The 13,024-nt window shown below is 42.5% G+C and overlaps 1 protein-coding gene across 1 annotated transcript in view; it reads left to right on the top strand.

Moving 5' to 3' along the window:
- dop (microtubule-associated serine/threonine (MAST) protein kinase dop) overlaps positions 1-13,024 on the top strand; it is a 176,435-nt gene that overhangs the window by 140,402 nt on the left and 23,009 nt on the right. Inside the window, exons 3-5 of the mRNA XM_067789131.1 lie at positions 3,036-3,646; positions 3,708-4,432; positions 6,751-8,029. Of these exons, the coding sequence (XP_067645232.1) occupies positions 3,036-3,646; positions 3,708-4,432; positions 6,751-8,029 (2,615 nt within the window). The remainder of the gene's footprint in view (positions 1-3,035; positions 3,647-3,707; positions 4,433-6,750; positions 8,030-13,024) is intronic.

The following is a 13,024-nucleotide window of genomic DNA, read 5'->3' as shown; positions in this document are numbered from 1 at the left end:
CACTAACATATCCCTGAAAAGAATCGGGATAGGGAGAAGCTTACATCTTTATTGGATGCCAGGGCATCAGGGAATAGATGGGAATGAAAAAGCGAATGGACTAGCGAAAAGTGGCGCATACCTCGAAGCTTCCTCCGTAGACGTCCGAATTAGATTGGGCGAGATGAAGAGAAGGTGATAGTTGCACATTATCGACCAAGCGGGAAGGGTGTGAACTCAAGCTCGGGGCTGGAAAGTATCGAAGATCAAGTGTAGGTCTTACAAATTTGGACTAACAAAGTTACTCCTATCATTAAAAAGATAGGACTGACAGGATAGAAGCTGCAAGTGGCACAGGTCCTAGAAAGCTTTAGTATTTGCAAGAGAACGGAGTTGTTGTATAACATATGTCCTGGTTTTTTTATGGTCATATGTCCTGCTCTCTGGTAGCACTATGGACCCGTTCAGTCTATCTGAGGTCCTCACGGATTCGCCAGTTCAACCTAACCTAACCTAGTATCCAAAATAATAATATATGAATTTACTGAGTACGTGCAACAGAGCAACAAGAGCTTGTTTCGTCATATAGGCAAAACATTGGGGCTATCTCCCAAAATGATAAACTGGACATTTAATACTGTTGTGAAACCAATAGTCACCTATGCTTGTTTAGTTGGAGACCGAAGACCACGCAAAGGATAGCAAACTGCATCCACTAGTTTGTATTGGCATAATGGGTGCGATGAGAAAGTCCCCTGTTGATGCACATAGTAAAATAAAAAAAATAAATGTAAGGCGCGATAACCTCCGAAGAGATCTAAGGCCGAGCTTCTCTTCCAATTTGCGTCGTGCTCCTCTTGATTTTCCCTACAAATTGGCCGGACGGGACCTACATGTTTTATGCCGACTCCGAACGGCATCTGCAAAGCAGATGAGTTTTCACTGAGAGCTTTTCATGGCAGAAATACACCCGGAGTGCTTGCCAAACACTGCCGAGGGGCGACCCCGCTTAGAAAAATTTTCTTCTAATTGAAAAATCTTATTTCTAAAATTTTGATGTTGCTTTGCCCGGGAGTTGAACCCAGGGCATACGGTGTGATAGGCGGAGCACGCTACCCATAAATGATAAACTGGACATTTAATACTGTTGTGAAACCAATAGTCACCTATGCTTGTTTAGTTGGAGACCGAAGACCACGCAAAGGATAGCAAACTGCATCCACTAGTTTGTATTGGCATAATGGGTGCGATGAGAAAGTCCCCTGTTGATGCACATAGTGGCTTAGTGAAATACCTCCCTTCCCTATTGTCATAGGGAAAGAGGCAAAACTTTCTGCATTAAAGAGCGGAAACATGACAGAGCATATGAAAGTAATCAGAAAATGCATGGCAAATGCCATATTGATACTACGTAATTCATTAGCCCCTACTTTCAAAATCGTACGGAATTTTGAGGTGTTAATTGTGGACAGCACTCTTTGAGAAACAGAGTGGCCATATACTCACAGTTACTCATCGGTCTGGTTCGCGGATGGATTAAAATTTGATGATGGAAAAACGGAAAATGGCATCTATACGAACCCCACTATTTTTCACGCGGAAATCAATGCAGTAAAAGTTTTGCGTACAGTAAAAGTTTTGGCAGACAGCCAAGCAGTCTTGCGCGCCTTGCAGTCTTACACAATTACTTCTAAGCCAGCGGACGAATGCATTGGGGTCTGAATTGACTTGTAACCAAAAAAAAGGTTTTGTTAGGATGGGTTCTCGTTCATCAGGGACATTAGAATAACTAGCCAAAGAGGGTGCCTCAGTAACGTTCTATGGTCCAGAGGTCTTCTGTGGACTCACAAAGGTACACTAGGGAAAGCATTAATAACTGAGAAACATAGCAGTTCAGACGACACTAGATTGAATGCCCAGGACAAAGGCAGGCCAAATTGTTTATACTCCTAGTGACGAGAGTATCAGCCAAATTCATTAATGTAAGCAGAGCAGGCCTAAGAACTCTCAATATACACTGTAGGCTACGATATCACCAAAGTAAGTTAAATCCATCCGATAAAAAAATCTGTCGCTTTTGGGAGCTGGAGGATGAAACGCCGGTTCACAGTCTCTGCGATTGCGCTTCTCTGGCAAGGCAGTTATCTCCCATCTAGGTGGCGTGACTCTTAATCCCTTCGAGATATGGAATAAAAAGCCAGAAGAGGACCTTAAATTCATTAAAGGGCTGAAAGGTCAAGCACAATAGATATAAATAAGTGCAAGGAGTCCTAATAATAATAATAATAATAATACCGAGTACATACCAGAGATCTGCTTTCAGTACTAATAAAATTAGTGTACTTAGTCATGAGCCAAAAAATTGTGTTTAAATGCGTACTCAGTCAAGTACAGACAAATACTATGAGTGATTAGCACATAAAATAGAAAATACATACGAGTGCCCCGTAACACATATGTCTCATACATATATGACATTGTTGAGTATAAACTGATGCCATAGTGGCTTTAACTCAGTAGAACTTTGATTTCGTGTGTAATACACTGTATACTTCGTTTATCATCGGTTTTACTTTGGCGCTGTATTCAGTTTAGTTTCGCGTACATCATTGTGTTGCTAGCGTCAGAAGCTCAATAAGTCAATTGAGTACTAAACTCCTTCGTGGCTTATGAGCGGTTATTCATTTTACGAAGCATGACTATGTAAATGTGTGTTAGTGGATATAAGTGCTTGATATTCTTTGTTTGCATACGCACTAATACTCATTTTTTGGTTAGTCCACTAATAACCTTAAAAGATGAATAATTGCAGCTCACTGGTACGTACGTAGAGTGGGCACCTACCATTTCACATTTGTGATTTAAAAATTGTTTTCTGTCACGGGATATACGTGGTAAGATGAGAGAAAATTGTGTTAATATCAATCATTACCTAAATTAAAGTCAAGCGTCAATTCGATAAAGAACCGGTCCACTTACTCTGATTGACTGTTGAGCTTAGGAGCTACATGAAGTCTTAATTCGGTTTCAAGTGTGTATTTACATTCTTTCTTTAGATGCGTCAAATCTGGCACGTATGCGTAATTCCCCACTTGGCAAATCGGCACCATGTCTTACAGGCAGCTATTTACGTAATAGTGGTGGCGTTCATGACATTACCAGCTACGTTAGTCCAGGCCCGCATACACTTACAATGTCTCATTCGTCAGCGACATGTAACGTACATGCTCGTACATCTATGCATAACTGTAGCTCTTCTCAGAGCAACATTGCTAGTGGCTCTAGCAGCTCTTCTACAAATGCACAAGCAGCAACGAATACATTAAATATTTCTCGTTCCGGAAGCGGTGTTGGCTTGGGTATTGGCAAACATCATTTACACGGCGTAGTGATGCGCGGTAATATCGTAAGCGGAACATCTACTGGTGTAGCACATCATCGTTTGAGTTTAGTTACGGCTGGCATTAATGCTTGCACAACTTCACCACGTTCACATTCACCATACTCGGCCAGCCCTGTCGATAGTCCACGTATAAACTCCCCTATGCAATTTCCATTTGCACCCATAAAACGACTAGCTTCCTGCCTTGGTGATGGTAGGCGATGGTCTGTGGCATCGTTCCCGTCCTCAGGTTATGGTACAACGCCTGGAAGTTCGAATTTGTCGGTAAGTTTTATAAAATGTCACGTCATATATAAAATCAATATGTATATAATTTATATTTTAGTCCCAATGCTCTAGCCAGGAAGCGCTTCATCAATTACAAAACATTCCTCCCAACAATGATGCTGCACAAGACTCATCGAATACCATTACATGTTGTGTTGAGCATTTACAAGCTGCCATAGCAGCAGCACCTCGCCTACATTGTCAAAAACATTGCGCTTTATTATCTGGCGCATATGGATCAATGCCATCCACCGCCTCTACAACTACTGCGGTTATACCAACAACGAGCAAAACAATGTCCGTTCCACAATCTACAACGAACATCAGCAGTTTAACGAGTACCAATAACAACAATTCAAGTTCGTTAGAGCTTGCTTCTAACCAACAAAAACATTCACAAGTTCGCTTAAATTGTCCAAATTGTTGTGTCGATAAGAATGTGTTATGTGCTGGCGGTAAAGTTTGTCCAGCTTCTGAAGCAGTGTCCGGTGGTGCATCAATCAACAACGCAGCTGGTGCACATGCTCCTGGTGGTGGCGAAAACAGTAATAGTTCTGTTGGTTTAGCTGGTCGTACGTCACCTTTTCACCGTCCACGTTCACGTTCGCTCTCAAGCCCGTCACGTTCGCCCATAGTGGACAATGATGTTGCAATGATGAATACGATGTACAAAGAACGCTTTCCGAAAGCTACACAACAAATGGAAGAAAGATTAAAACATTTCATAAATGAGAATAAAAGTGTGGCATGCAATAGCTTCCGTGATTCTCAACCAATTGTGCGGTAGGTTACTCTCTTTAAAGAGTGAATCATTTATGATGATCTTAACCGTTTTTTCTTTTTAAATAAAGAAGCATTACATTTTATAAAAAGGGGATCTCGCAAACCATGCCAATAACCATGATTTCAGCCGCAGTATTCTTTGCTTACCATACCGAAGATCCAGGGTTAAAGTCCCGGGCAAAGTAACATAAAAAATTTAGAAAAAAGTTTTCCTAAGTGGGGTTGACCCTCGGTAGTGGTTTTGCAAACACTCCGCGTGTATTTCTGCTTCTCAATGAAAATTGATCTGGCTTGCAGTTGTCGTTGAGAGTCGGCATAAAACATGTTGGTCCGGTCCCGCCAGTTTGTAGAAAAAACTAAAGAAAATCATTAAAAAAATGTTAAGTTAAATGGTTTTATTGAAAACAATACTTACATGAAGGTATAATAATACTAAAAGCTAGAAAATAATTAGGTAGGTCCTAGGTACTAGTCATCACGCTCCTCATCAATCTCGGGCGTTGATCAGACAATTAAATAAAAATAAATCATTTAGGGACTCATTATTACAAGGACTCTTTCCTGACAATTCGTTGCAATCTAAGTCTTCAATACATAATCCTTCCAAATACTTTACTCGACTCTGCGCCACGTATGCTTGTCCCTCCTCGAACTCCAAAATATTTTGATGTCACTTCTACCGGACTGTATGTAATATTTGTTCCAAATATGGACCAAATCGGACCCGATTTTTTTGAATATCTCGATCCTTGCGCCACCTAGCGGCGATTCTTTTTATCATAGCCAGCCGACCGGCCTGTCAAGTCAAGCTAAATAAAACCGCTTAAAAAGGAGCACTTAGTTGGAGATATACGTGAAGGTAGACTTCATTTTCTTTGTTGTTCTAATCAGCGTCAGTTATCGCGAAGCCGTGGGGACTGGCATGAATGTTATATACTTCATTATGTATGTTATATACTTCTTCAACTTATTCCTAAAAAGCTCCGAAGTTAGATAAAGATTGGATGAAGATTAGATAACTAATCATTCTAGCTCGATTACTAGTGTGTTCGCGAGCCGATATTACACTAGTTATTGAACGTGCCTACATAAAAACTCTTTAACGTTAAGAGAGCGTGTTTGCTGGGTTGCTAGCTCTTGCTGGGAGAACTATGCATTTTAAAATTATTTAAAGAAAGGCGCATAGCACCCACCATGCAAACCAATTATTAAATTCACATTTTTTCGGAACCTCTATGGCAGCCGCTGTGGTTCGTTTGGCTTAACTTAACAATGGTCCCCGCTCAAAATACTGAAGAAATTTTTTTTTAAACGGGTCAAACTGTCGGCAGTTATTTGGCAAGCCCTTCGAGTGTTTTCTGTTTCTCAGCAAATTAATCTGCCCTAGCAAATGGCTATCGAAGTCGGCACAAAACATGTAGGTCCGAAGAAAAAAAAAGCGCACCACAAATTGGAAGAGTAGCACGGCCTTAATATCCTCGGATTAATATCGCGCCAAGCTACTTACTTACTTCCGTAATTGGCGCTTAACCTTTTAAACGGCTATGGCCGTCCAACAACGGGCGCCTGTCGCTCCTTCGATCTGCCAACTGGTCCCTCCAAGGGAGTTTAAATCGATTTTCCACCTAGTCCTTTCAATGGCGTGGTGGCCGTCCTCTTCCTCTGCTTCCATAGGCGGGTTCCGATAAAGTTACTATTATTATTAATCGTATTTATGGTTCGATTCGGGACATAGGCAGCTTTTTACTTAGATTAACATAAAAAAAGTATTGTATTTATTCAGGCAAGGGCACCATTGCTAGAAAAGAAAAATCTAAAGGTATGAGTTTAAAGCGGGGATTACCCTTATTGCTTTAAATGTAAGTGCGGGTTCAAATCCCACTCCCGGAAGAAAAGGCTTTGAAGAGATTTACAAGGTATAATCGAAGCAGCTGTCGCCTTGTCCATCCTGATGTCACGTTGTTAAAATTTTCCCAAATTATTAGATGAAAAATCTAAATACTTATGGTTCAAGATTAAAAAGGATACGGAGAGAGAGATGGAAAGAGAGTTGCCTGGGTGCATAATAGAAAGAGTAAAACGTAGAAGGTTAGAGTGAGTGAATGGTCGAAAGAGCAGAAGTGAGGAAAAAGGATTAACGAAGTTAAAGTGGTCGAGCAAAGGAAATGTCTTAAAGTTTCCTTAAAACTATGCACGTTAGCTGTAGCCACTATTGCCATAAAATTAAGTTTAGGCCTCGCATTGCGACTTGGTATTATGTCAAATGCGTGTTACATACCTAAATATATTCATGTGCAACTTTTTCTTTTCACAAATAGTTTTGTACATCATCAAGTTCTGGAGATGGCGCGGGATTGCTTACATAAATCTGAAGCAAAGCTGATAACATCACGATATTTCTACGAAATGAGTGAGAATCTCGAACGTTTGCTATTGGAAACGAAAGATAAATCGCCAGAGGCTGCTGCAGAATTAACGGGTGTTATTAAAAAGTTACTTTTAATAATATCAAGACCAGCGCGTTTGCTTGAATGTTTAGAATTTGATCCAGAGGAATTTTATCAACTATTAGAGGCTGCTGAGGGTCAAGCAAAAGCAATACAAGGTATTAAAGCAGATATACCCCAGTACATAATACATAAATTGGGCTTGAATCGTGATCCAATTGCTGAGATGCAACAGGAAATGAAAGAAACACAAGCGTTATGTGAGGGTAATGATTCGTCAACAGAATGTACCACTATGCAAAATATTTCCGAAGGGCAAAGCACCACACCATTGCTTTTAAAATCACCACATACCTGTGTTACATCAAACTTAAATTCATCGTCGAATGCATTGTTGAATATCGATTCACATGGAGCAGGTAGTGGCACATGTACTCCACATCCGCCGGTACCACTACAACCACCACAAACGCCAGTAGCTGGTGGTCCAGACATGCCATTGCCAACATTTGGTGCAGCAATTTGTACAGCGGTAGCTAATGCCACAACTACAATGACACTCGCTCAACGCACTAATACTGCTCAACAGAATACACAAACAGCGCAACAACCAATACCAAACGAACATGATTTTGATGTTGTAAAATTGATCTCAAATGGCGCATATGGTGCTGTATATTTGGTTAAACATAAAACTACACGCCAACGTTTTGCCATGAAAAAAATAAATAAAAATAATCTCATTCTACGTAATCAGGTGGAACAAGTATTTGCTGAGCGTGATATACTCTCATTTGCTGATAATCCATTCGTTGTTAGTATGTATTGCTCTTTTGAGACGAAGAAGCATTTGTGTTTGGTAATGGAATATGTTGAGGGTGGTGATTGTGCGACACTTTTAAAGAATATTGGTCCATTGCCACCCGATATGGCGCGTTTTTATTTTGCGGAAACAGTATTAGCGGTAGAATATTTGCATAGTTATGGTATTGTACATCGTGATCTTAAGCCAGATAATTTACTCATAACGGCTTTGGGGCATATAAAACTAACGGATTTTGGTTTGTCGAAAATGGGCTTAATGTCCTTGGCAACTAACTTATATGAAGGCTATATAGATTCGGAAACGAGGCAGTTTAGCGACAAACAGGTGAGCGAAAAAAATTTTATTTTGACTTCTACTAGAAATTTAAAATCTAAAAATATACCGGCCTGCGCTGCAATTGAAAATTGCTTGTTGAGCCTATTTAAATTTACCGCAAGGGATTTCACTCGAAAGTAAATTGCAGTACATGTCTGAGAATCTGGTTTTTAATTAAAATATTGTGTGATACTGCTGCCTAGAGACGACAACTACCACAGCGGTAACGTTAAAAAGATTATATCAAAAGATTATGCCTGTAGTAAGAGGCGACTAAAATAACACATTCAAAGGGCTGTGTAGCGTAGCCCTTCAGGTTGCCAGCTCAATATATAGCTTTTCCAAACCCAATTGTCAACATCACCTATCCGTGACGAATCCTGCTTCACTAACAGACGGGGCTCTGGCGACCTCAAGCTCCTCATGGAACTAGGGGGTGGAGAGGGAGGGATGGCCTGAAGGTTTAATGTTGTCATATAAATCGTTCCGGAGATGGTCGGGCTAGCACCTTAATGGTGCTGTGTTACCGGAGCGTACCGGATCTGTATCCAGCAAAGGACCATCACATGGATAACACTCCCCAAAGCCTTCGGGGAGAAACCTTATCGCTACAACAACAACAACATTATATCCTTTTTCGCGCTTACTATAATGAGTTGAGAAGTTGAGATTTTGTGACCAAAAAAGGGCTTCTGTGTTCCATCTGAACGAACCTGACATTTAGACTAAACACTTCGGTATACATGCTGACAGATGGGCATATTCAAGTCGCTTGCCGGGGGAAAAGTTAAAGAAACGTTGCTAACCACGTACAAATCAATTTCCGGCTGCCCATGTGCTAAGCATCACCAGTTTGGTCGCCAGGTCTTAAAAACATATACTTGAAAAGGTTCTAGGCCTGTCAAAATGCTGCAATCAGAACTGCCACGGGAACACGACCTCCATATTGAGGCCAAAGAGCTTAACATTAAAGAGCACAGCGAAATGCTGAACAGGCAGTTTTTGCAAATCTGTTACAAACCAGGACAACTTAGCAAACAACTCCTTGTACTAGCCCCACCTCCCTGGGGGTTAAGGGAAGCACTATGACGACATCCGGCACCTGCCAACACAGCCGTTTGATCCAGACAAGCATAAAGAGGCCCTAAGCAAAATCCACACAGAATCGGTTAACGCCCTTGCCAGGACGCGCCCCGTGAATCCTGTTATCAATATACAATATCCCATTCTTGCAGAAGAAGAAAGTACACTACCAAGGGAGACATGAGTCACCAGGGCTCATCTTCGTTCTGGTTACTGTAACAGGTTAAGCTTTTACTTGTCCAAAATCAAGCCCGACATACGAAATGTATGTCCTGCATGCGATGTATCCCCACATGACATCAAGCATCTTTTCAATTGTAATGGGGAATTTACGCCTGTAACACCAATCTCTATGGTCCGCCCCTGTTGAAACTACCAGTTTCCTTGGACTCCCTTTAAAAGACTTTGATGATAATTTGTGAGAGGTCGTGCCCATTGAATGGGGCGAAGTACTGTTAACACAACAACGACAACAGATGGGCATGGTCAAATGTACATATAATTTTTTTTGTGGCCCATTGTTGTTGAGTTAACAGTGCTTTGTTCCATTCAATGGGTGCGACCACTCACAAATTGTCATGAAAGTCATATAACGGGAGTCCAAGGAAACTAAGTGGCCCATAGGGAAGGGCCAAGTCCTGTTGCCACTATCGAGCAGTCGTTGCTTAGGAAATGATAGTAACTCCTTCTGGTGCGGAAGGTAGCTTTGACATGTAAAAATTAAAGAGAACTGGGGACTGTTAAGAAATTTAAGAATCATAGTGGGCGGCCGATAAATGTGATATTATCGTGCTCCCCCTACTACACCGAAGGTTTAGGAAACAGTTTGTTTCATTAAAACAAAAACCTTTCTTTGCGGGGTGGCCCTTCGGCAGTGAAAAGCTTTTCAGTGCAAATGTATCTGCCTTGCAGCTGTCGTTTGGAGTCAAAACAAGTAGGTGGCGTCCCGCCAATTTGTAGGTAAAATTAAGAGAAGCACGATGCAAGTTTAAAAAAAGCTCGGCCTAAATCTCCTCGGAGGTAAATCGCGCCAAGTAATTTTTTTAAGAATCAATCGTTTCCTTTTGTCTCTTATTCCTACTGATCGTCTACTTTTATCAGTAAGCAACAAAATGAAACGTTGATGTATATTGAAACGAATTTTCGTCATCCCTTGTCAAATTTAATTAGAAGACAAACTGGTTTTGGTGCTGTGCCATCTGCAGTGCCATTTTTTTAGCGAAGGTTTCGGCTAGTGCTAAGTATGTGGGCAGACCTTTGCCGGTAAGGAATCCGATAACGTTCGGTACTAGTACCTTCTAGTACTAGACCGACTGCGCAGGACAACATTTTTTTACCATTCCCGCTCCAGGGAAATGGTTTTGCTGCGTTTGCCGGGAAAAGAATCCTTTTAGAACGGTCACACTCTTGTCGGTGTGTTATGTTACACGTTACACCTGACGGAATATCCCCGTCACCTTTACAAATCTTTTGTGGCACTTTGCGGTTCACGCACAAAGTTGTCGCGTAGTCTGCGCCTTAGCGCCCCCCACTACCCTCTAGCAGATCCGCTGCTCAGCAAGCAAAACAAGTACCGGCTCATACGGCCGTTCCTACTCATAACTAAAATCTCAGTAGCAGAGTAGGTAGAAATGCCGAGCATCAGCCCCTGTCCCCGTCTTCTTCTCCCCCTCCTTCCGGCACTCTCACACGAGTAGGTCAGGAAAACATACCCTTAGTCCCTAACACCTTGTGCACCGTTCGCCAGCACCGAATATATATGTTTGCGACATCTGCCCAGTTACTGCCTTGGACAGTGCCATTTTCCTAGATGTTCTGGTCTCAGCGACGGCAACCCCCCGACGGGTTTCATCTCGCCATGCTTCCAGGCCGCAAACCCACCTACACCAGAGTGACGACGTCTTCCCCACTGCACTTCAGAATACTGAAGTTAAACTCTAATGGGTTAACGGAAGATCACGGAGATAGTTAAGTGTATGGTACGGCACAACGTCCGCATTGTAACCCCATTTAATGTAACCCCATCCACATTGCTGCGATCCAAGAGAATAAACTCACGGCAAGATCTGCTTTGCATACCTGCTCTGGATATAACATCCACAGAAAAGATCGCGAGAGTGGAAATAGAGGCGATCTCGCATTTATCACCCACCACTCAGTGCAATATAATATATTTGATCCCGACATCGGCCGCGGGGACAGTGTCCTGGAACGTCAAGGCATATCTGTCTGGTCAGGCGATGTAAATTTAGAAATTATCAACATCTACATCCCTCCTGTCACCTGTTGCCGCAGTGGATACTGCCCTGACATAAGCGCGGTACTCACTAGCGATAATTGCATTATCTTTGGCGATTTCAATGTCCACCACGATCTATGGCATTCTAACCTACAGGTGGACAGCAGGGGTTAGATGTTGGCGGACCAAATAGAGGAAACGATGTTCTGCACGATAAACGGAGACGCTGCCACTCGTATGGTAGGAAGCTGTCGCAGTTTGCTAGATATTTCTATCGTGAGTGCAGGACTCGTAAACTGCGTCAACTGGCAGCCGATGGTAACATTGGCATCCGACCACCTACCCATACTTCTTTCTCTCGAGCGATCTGCCGACTTCATCACTACTGAAAAACGCACTTTTATCGACTTAAAAAAAGAAAGTGGGAAGATTACAAAACTTATACTGACAATCGTTTTGCTGCCCTCTCTATCCCGACTGATGCCCGTCAAGGGGAGCGTGCATGAACACAGCGCGTCCCCAATTACCATCACCGCCAAAAAGGTTGGAGATGCCATCGTTCATGCTAAACCGTCTAAACCAGTAGGTCCAGGTGGCATAGCCATGTCGATGCTTAAAAAACTTGGCAAAGAGGGATTTAATATTACAGCGCATGTCTTCAACCTGTCCGTCCACCCTCGTCGTTCCAGAAAAATGGAATATGGCCAGGGTGGTTCCGCTATTATAGCCTAGGAAACCAGCTAACATAGGAGAATCTTATCGTCCGATATCTCGCCTATCGCCAGTAGCCAAAACACTTGAAGCCATTCTGCTTCCCTATTTCACTGCGAATTTGCATCTTGCCATCATCAGCATGGTTTTCGAAAACTACATAGCACCACCACCGCGCTAAACGCCATTAACACGCAGACAAATTGCTGATTAAATCAAAAATCCCACCACAAGACAGTACTCGTTGCCTTAGACCTGTCAAAAGCTTTTGATACGGTCAACCACGGCACGTTACTACAAGACTTGGAAGGGTCCTCCCTTCCTCCAAGTCTCGAAAGGTGGACCGCAAATTATTTCCTCGGTCGGGAAGCATCGGTGCAATTCAGGAACATAACATCTAAACCCAGAAGAATTAACAAGGGGTACCACAGGGTGGTGTCCTAATACGAAATACCGCACCCACCTGAGAACACAGCTGTATGAAGCAAAAAAGCACAAACAGGGCCTCAGTGATATCCACAAACAGGCGTCGGACCTCTATGCCAGGAACTTCCCAGCGAGTCCAGTTCTTAAATAAAAATACCCAGAACTCGCAGAAGAGCAACGCACTCTCCCTAGGAAAACGCGGGTCACTCTAGGTGAACTTTGATCTGGGTACTGTAACAGGTTAACCTCTTACCTATCCAGAATCAACCCCGACATACAAAGTGTTTGTGCTGCTTGCCCTGTGTCCCCACAGTCTCTTCAATTGCAATATGGAACCAACGCCTCTAACACCCTTCTCACTTTGGTGCACCCCTTTTCAAACTGCAAGTTTCCTTGGACTCCCTTTAGAGGATATTGATGGTAATTAATGATCGGTCGCGCCTATTGAATGGGGCGAAGCGCTGCTACAACAACAAGACTATTATTTTATAACATAATTGCCTAGAGGAGAGATGACGAACCGCGCAGAGGTGACGAACCCGATT

The sequence above is a fragment of the Eurosta solidaginis genome, chromosome 5 (assembly GCF_040869045.1).
Source record: "Eurosta solidaginis isolate ZX-2024a chromosome 5, ASM4086904v1, whole genome shotgun sequence".
Taxonomy (NCBI): domain Eukaryota; kingdom Metazoa; phylum Arthropoda; class Insecta; order Diptera; family Tephritidae; genus Eurosta; species Eurosta solidaginis.
This window is presented reverse-complemented; position numbering and strand designations above follow the sequence as displayed.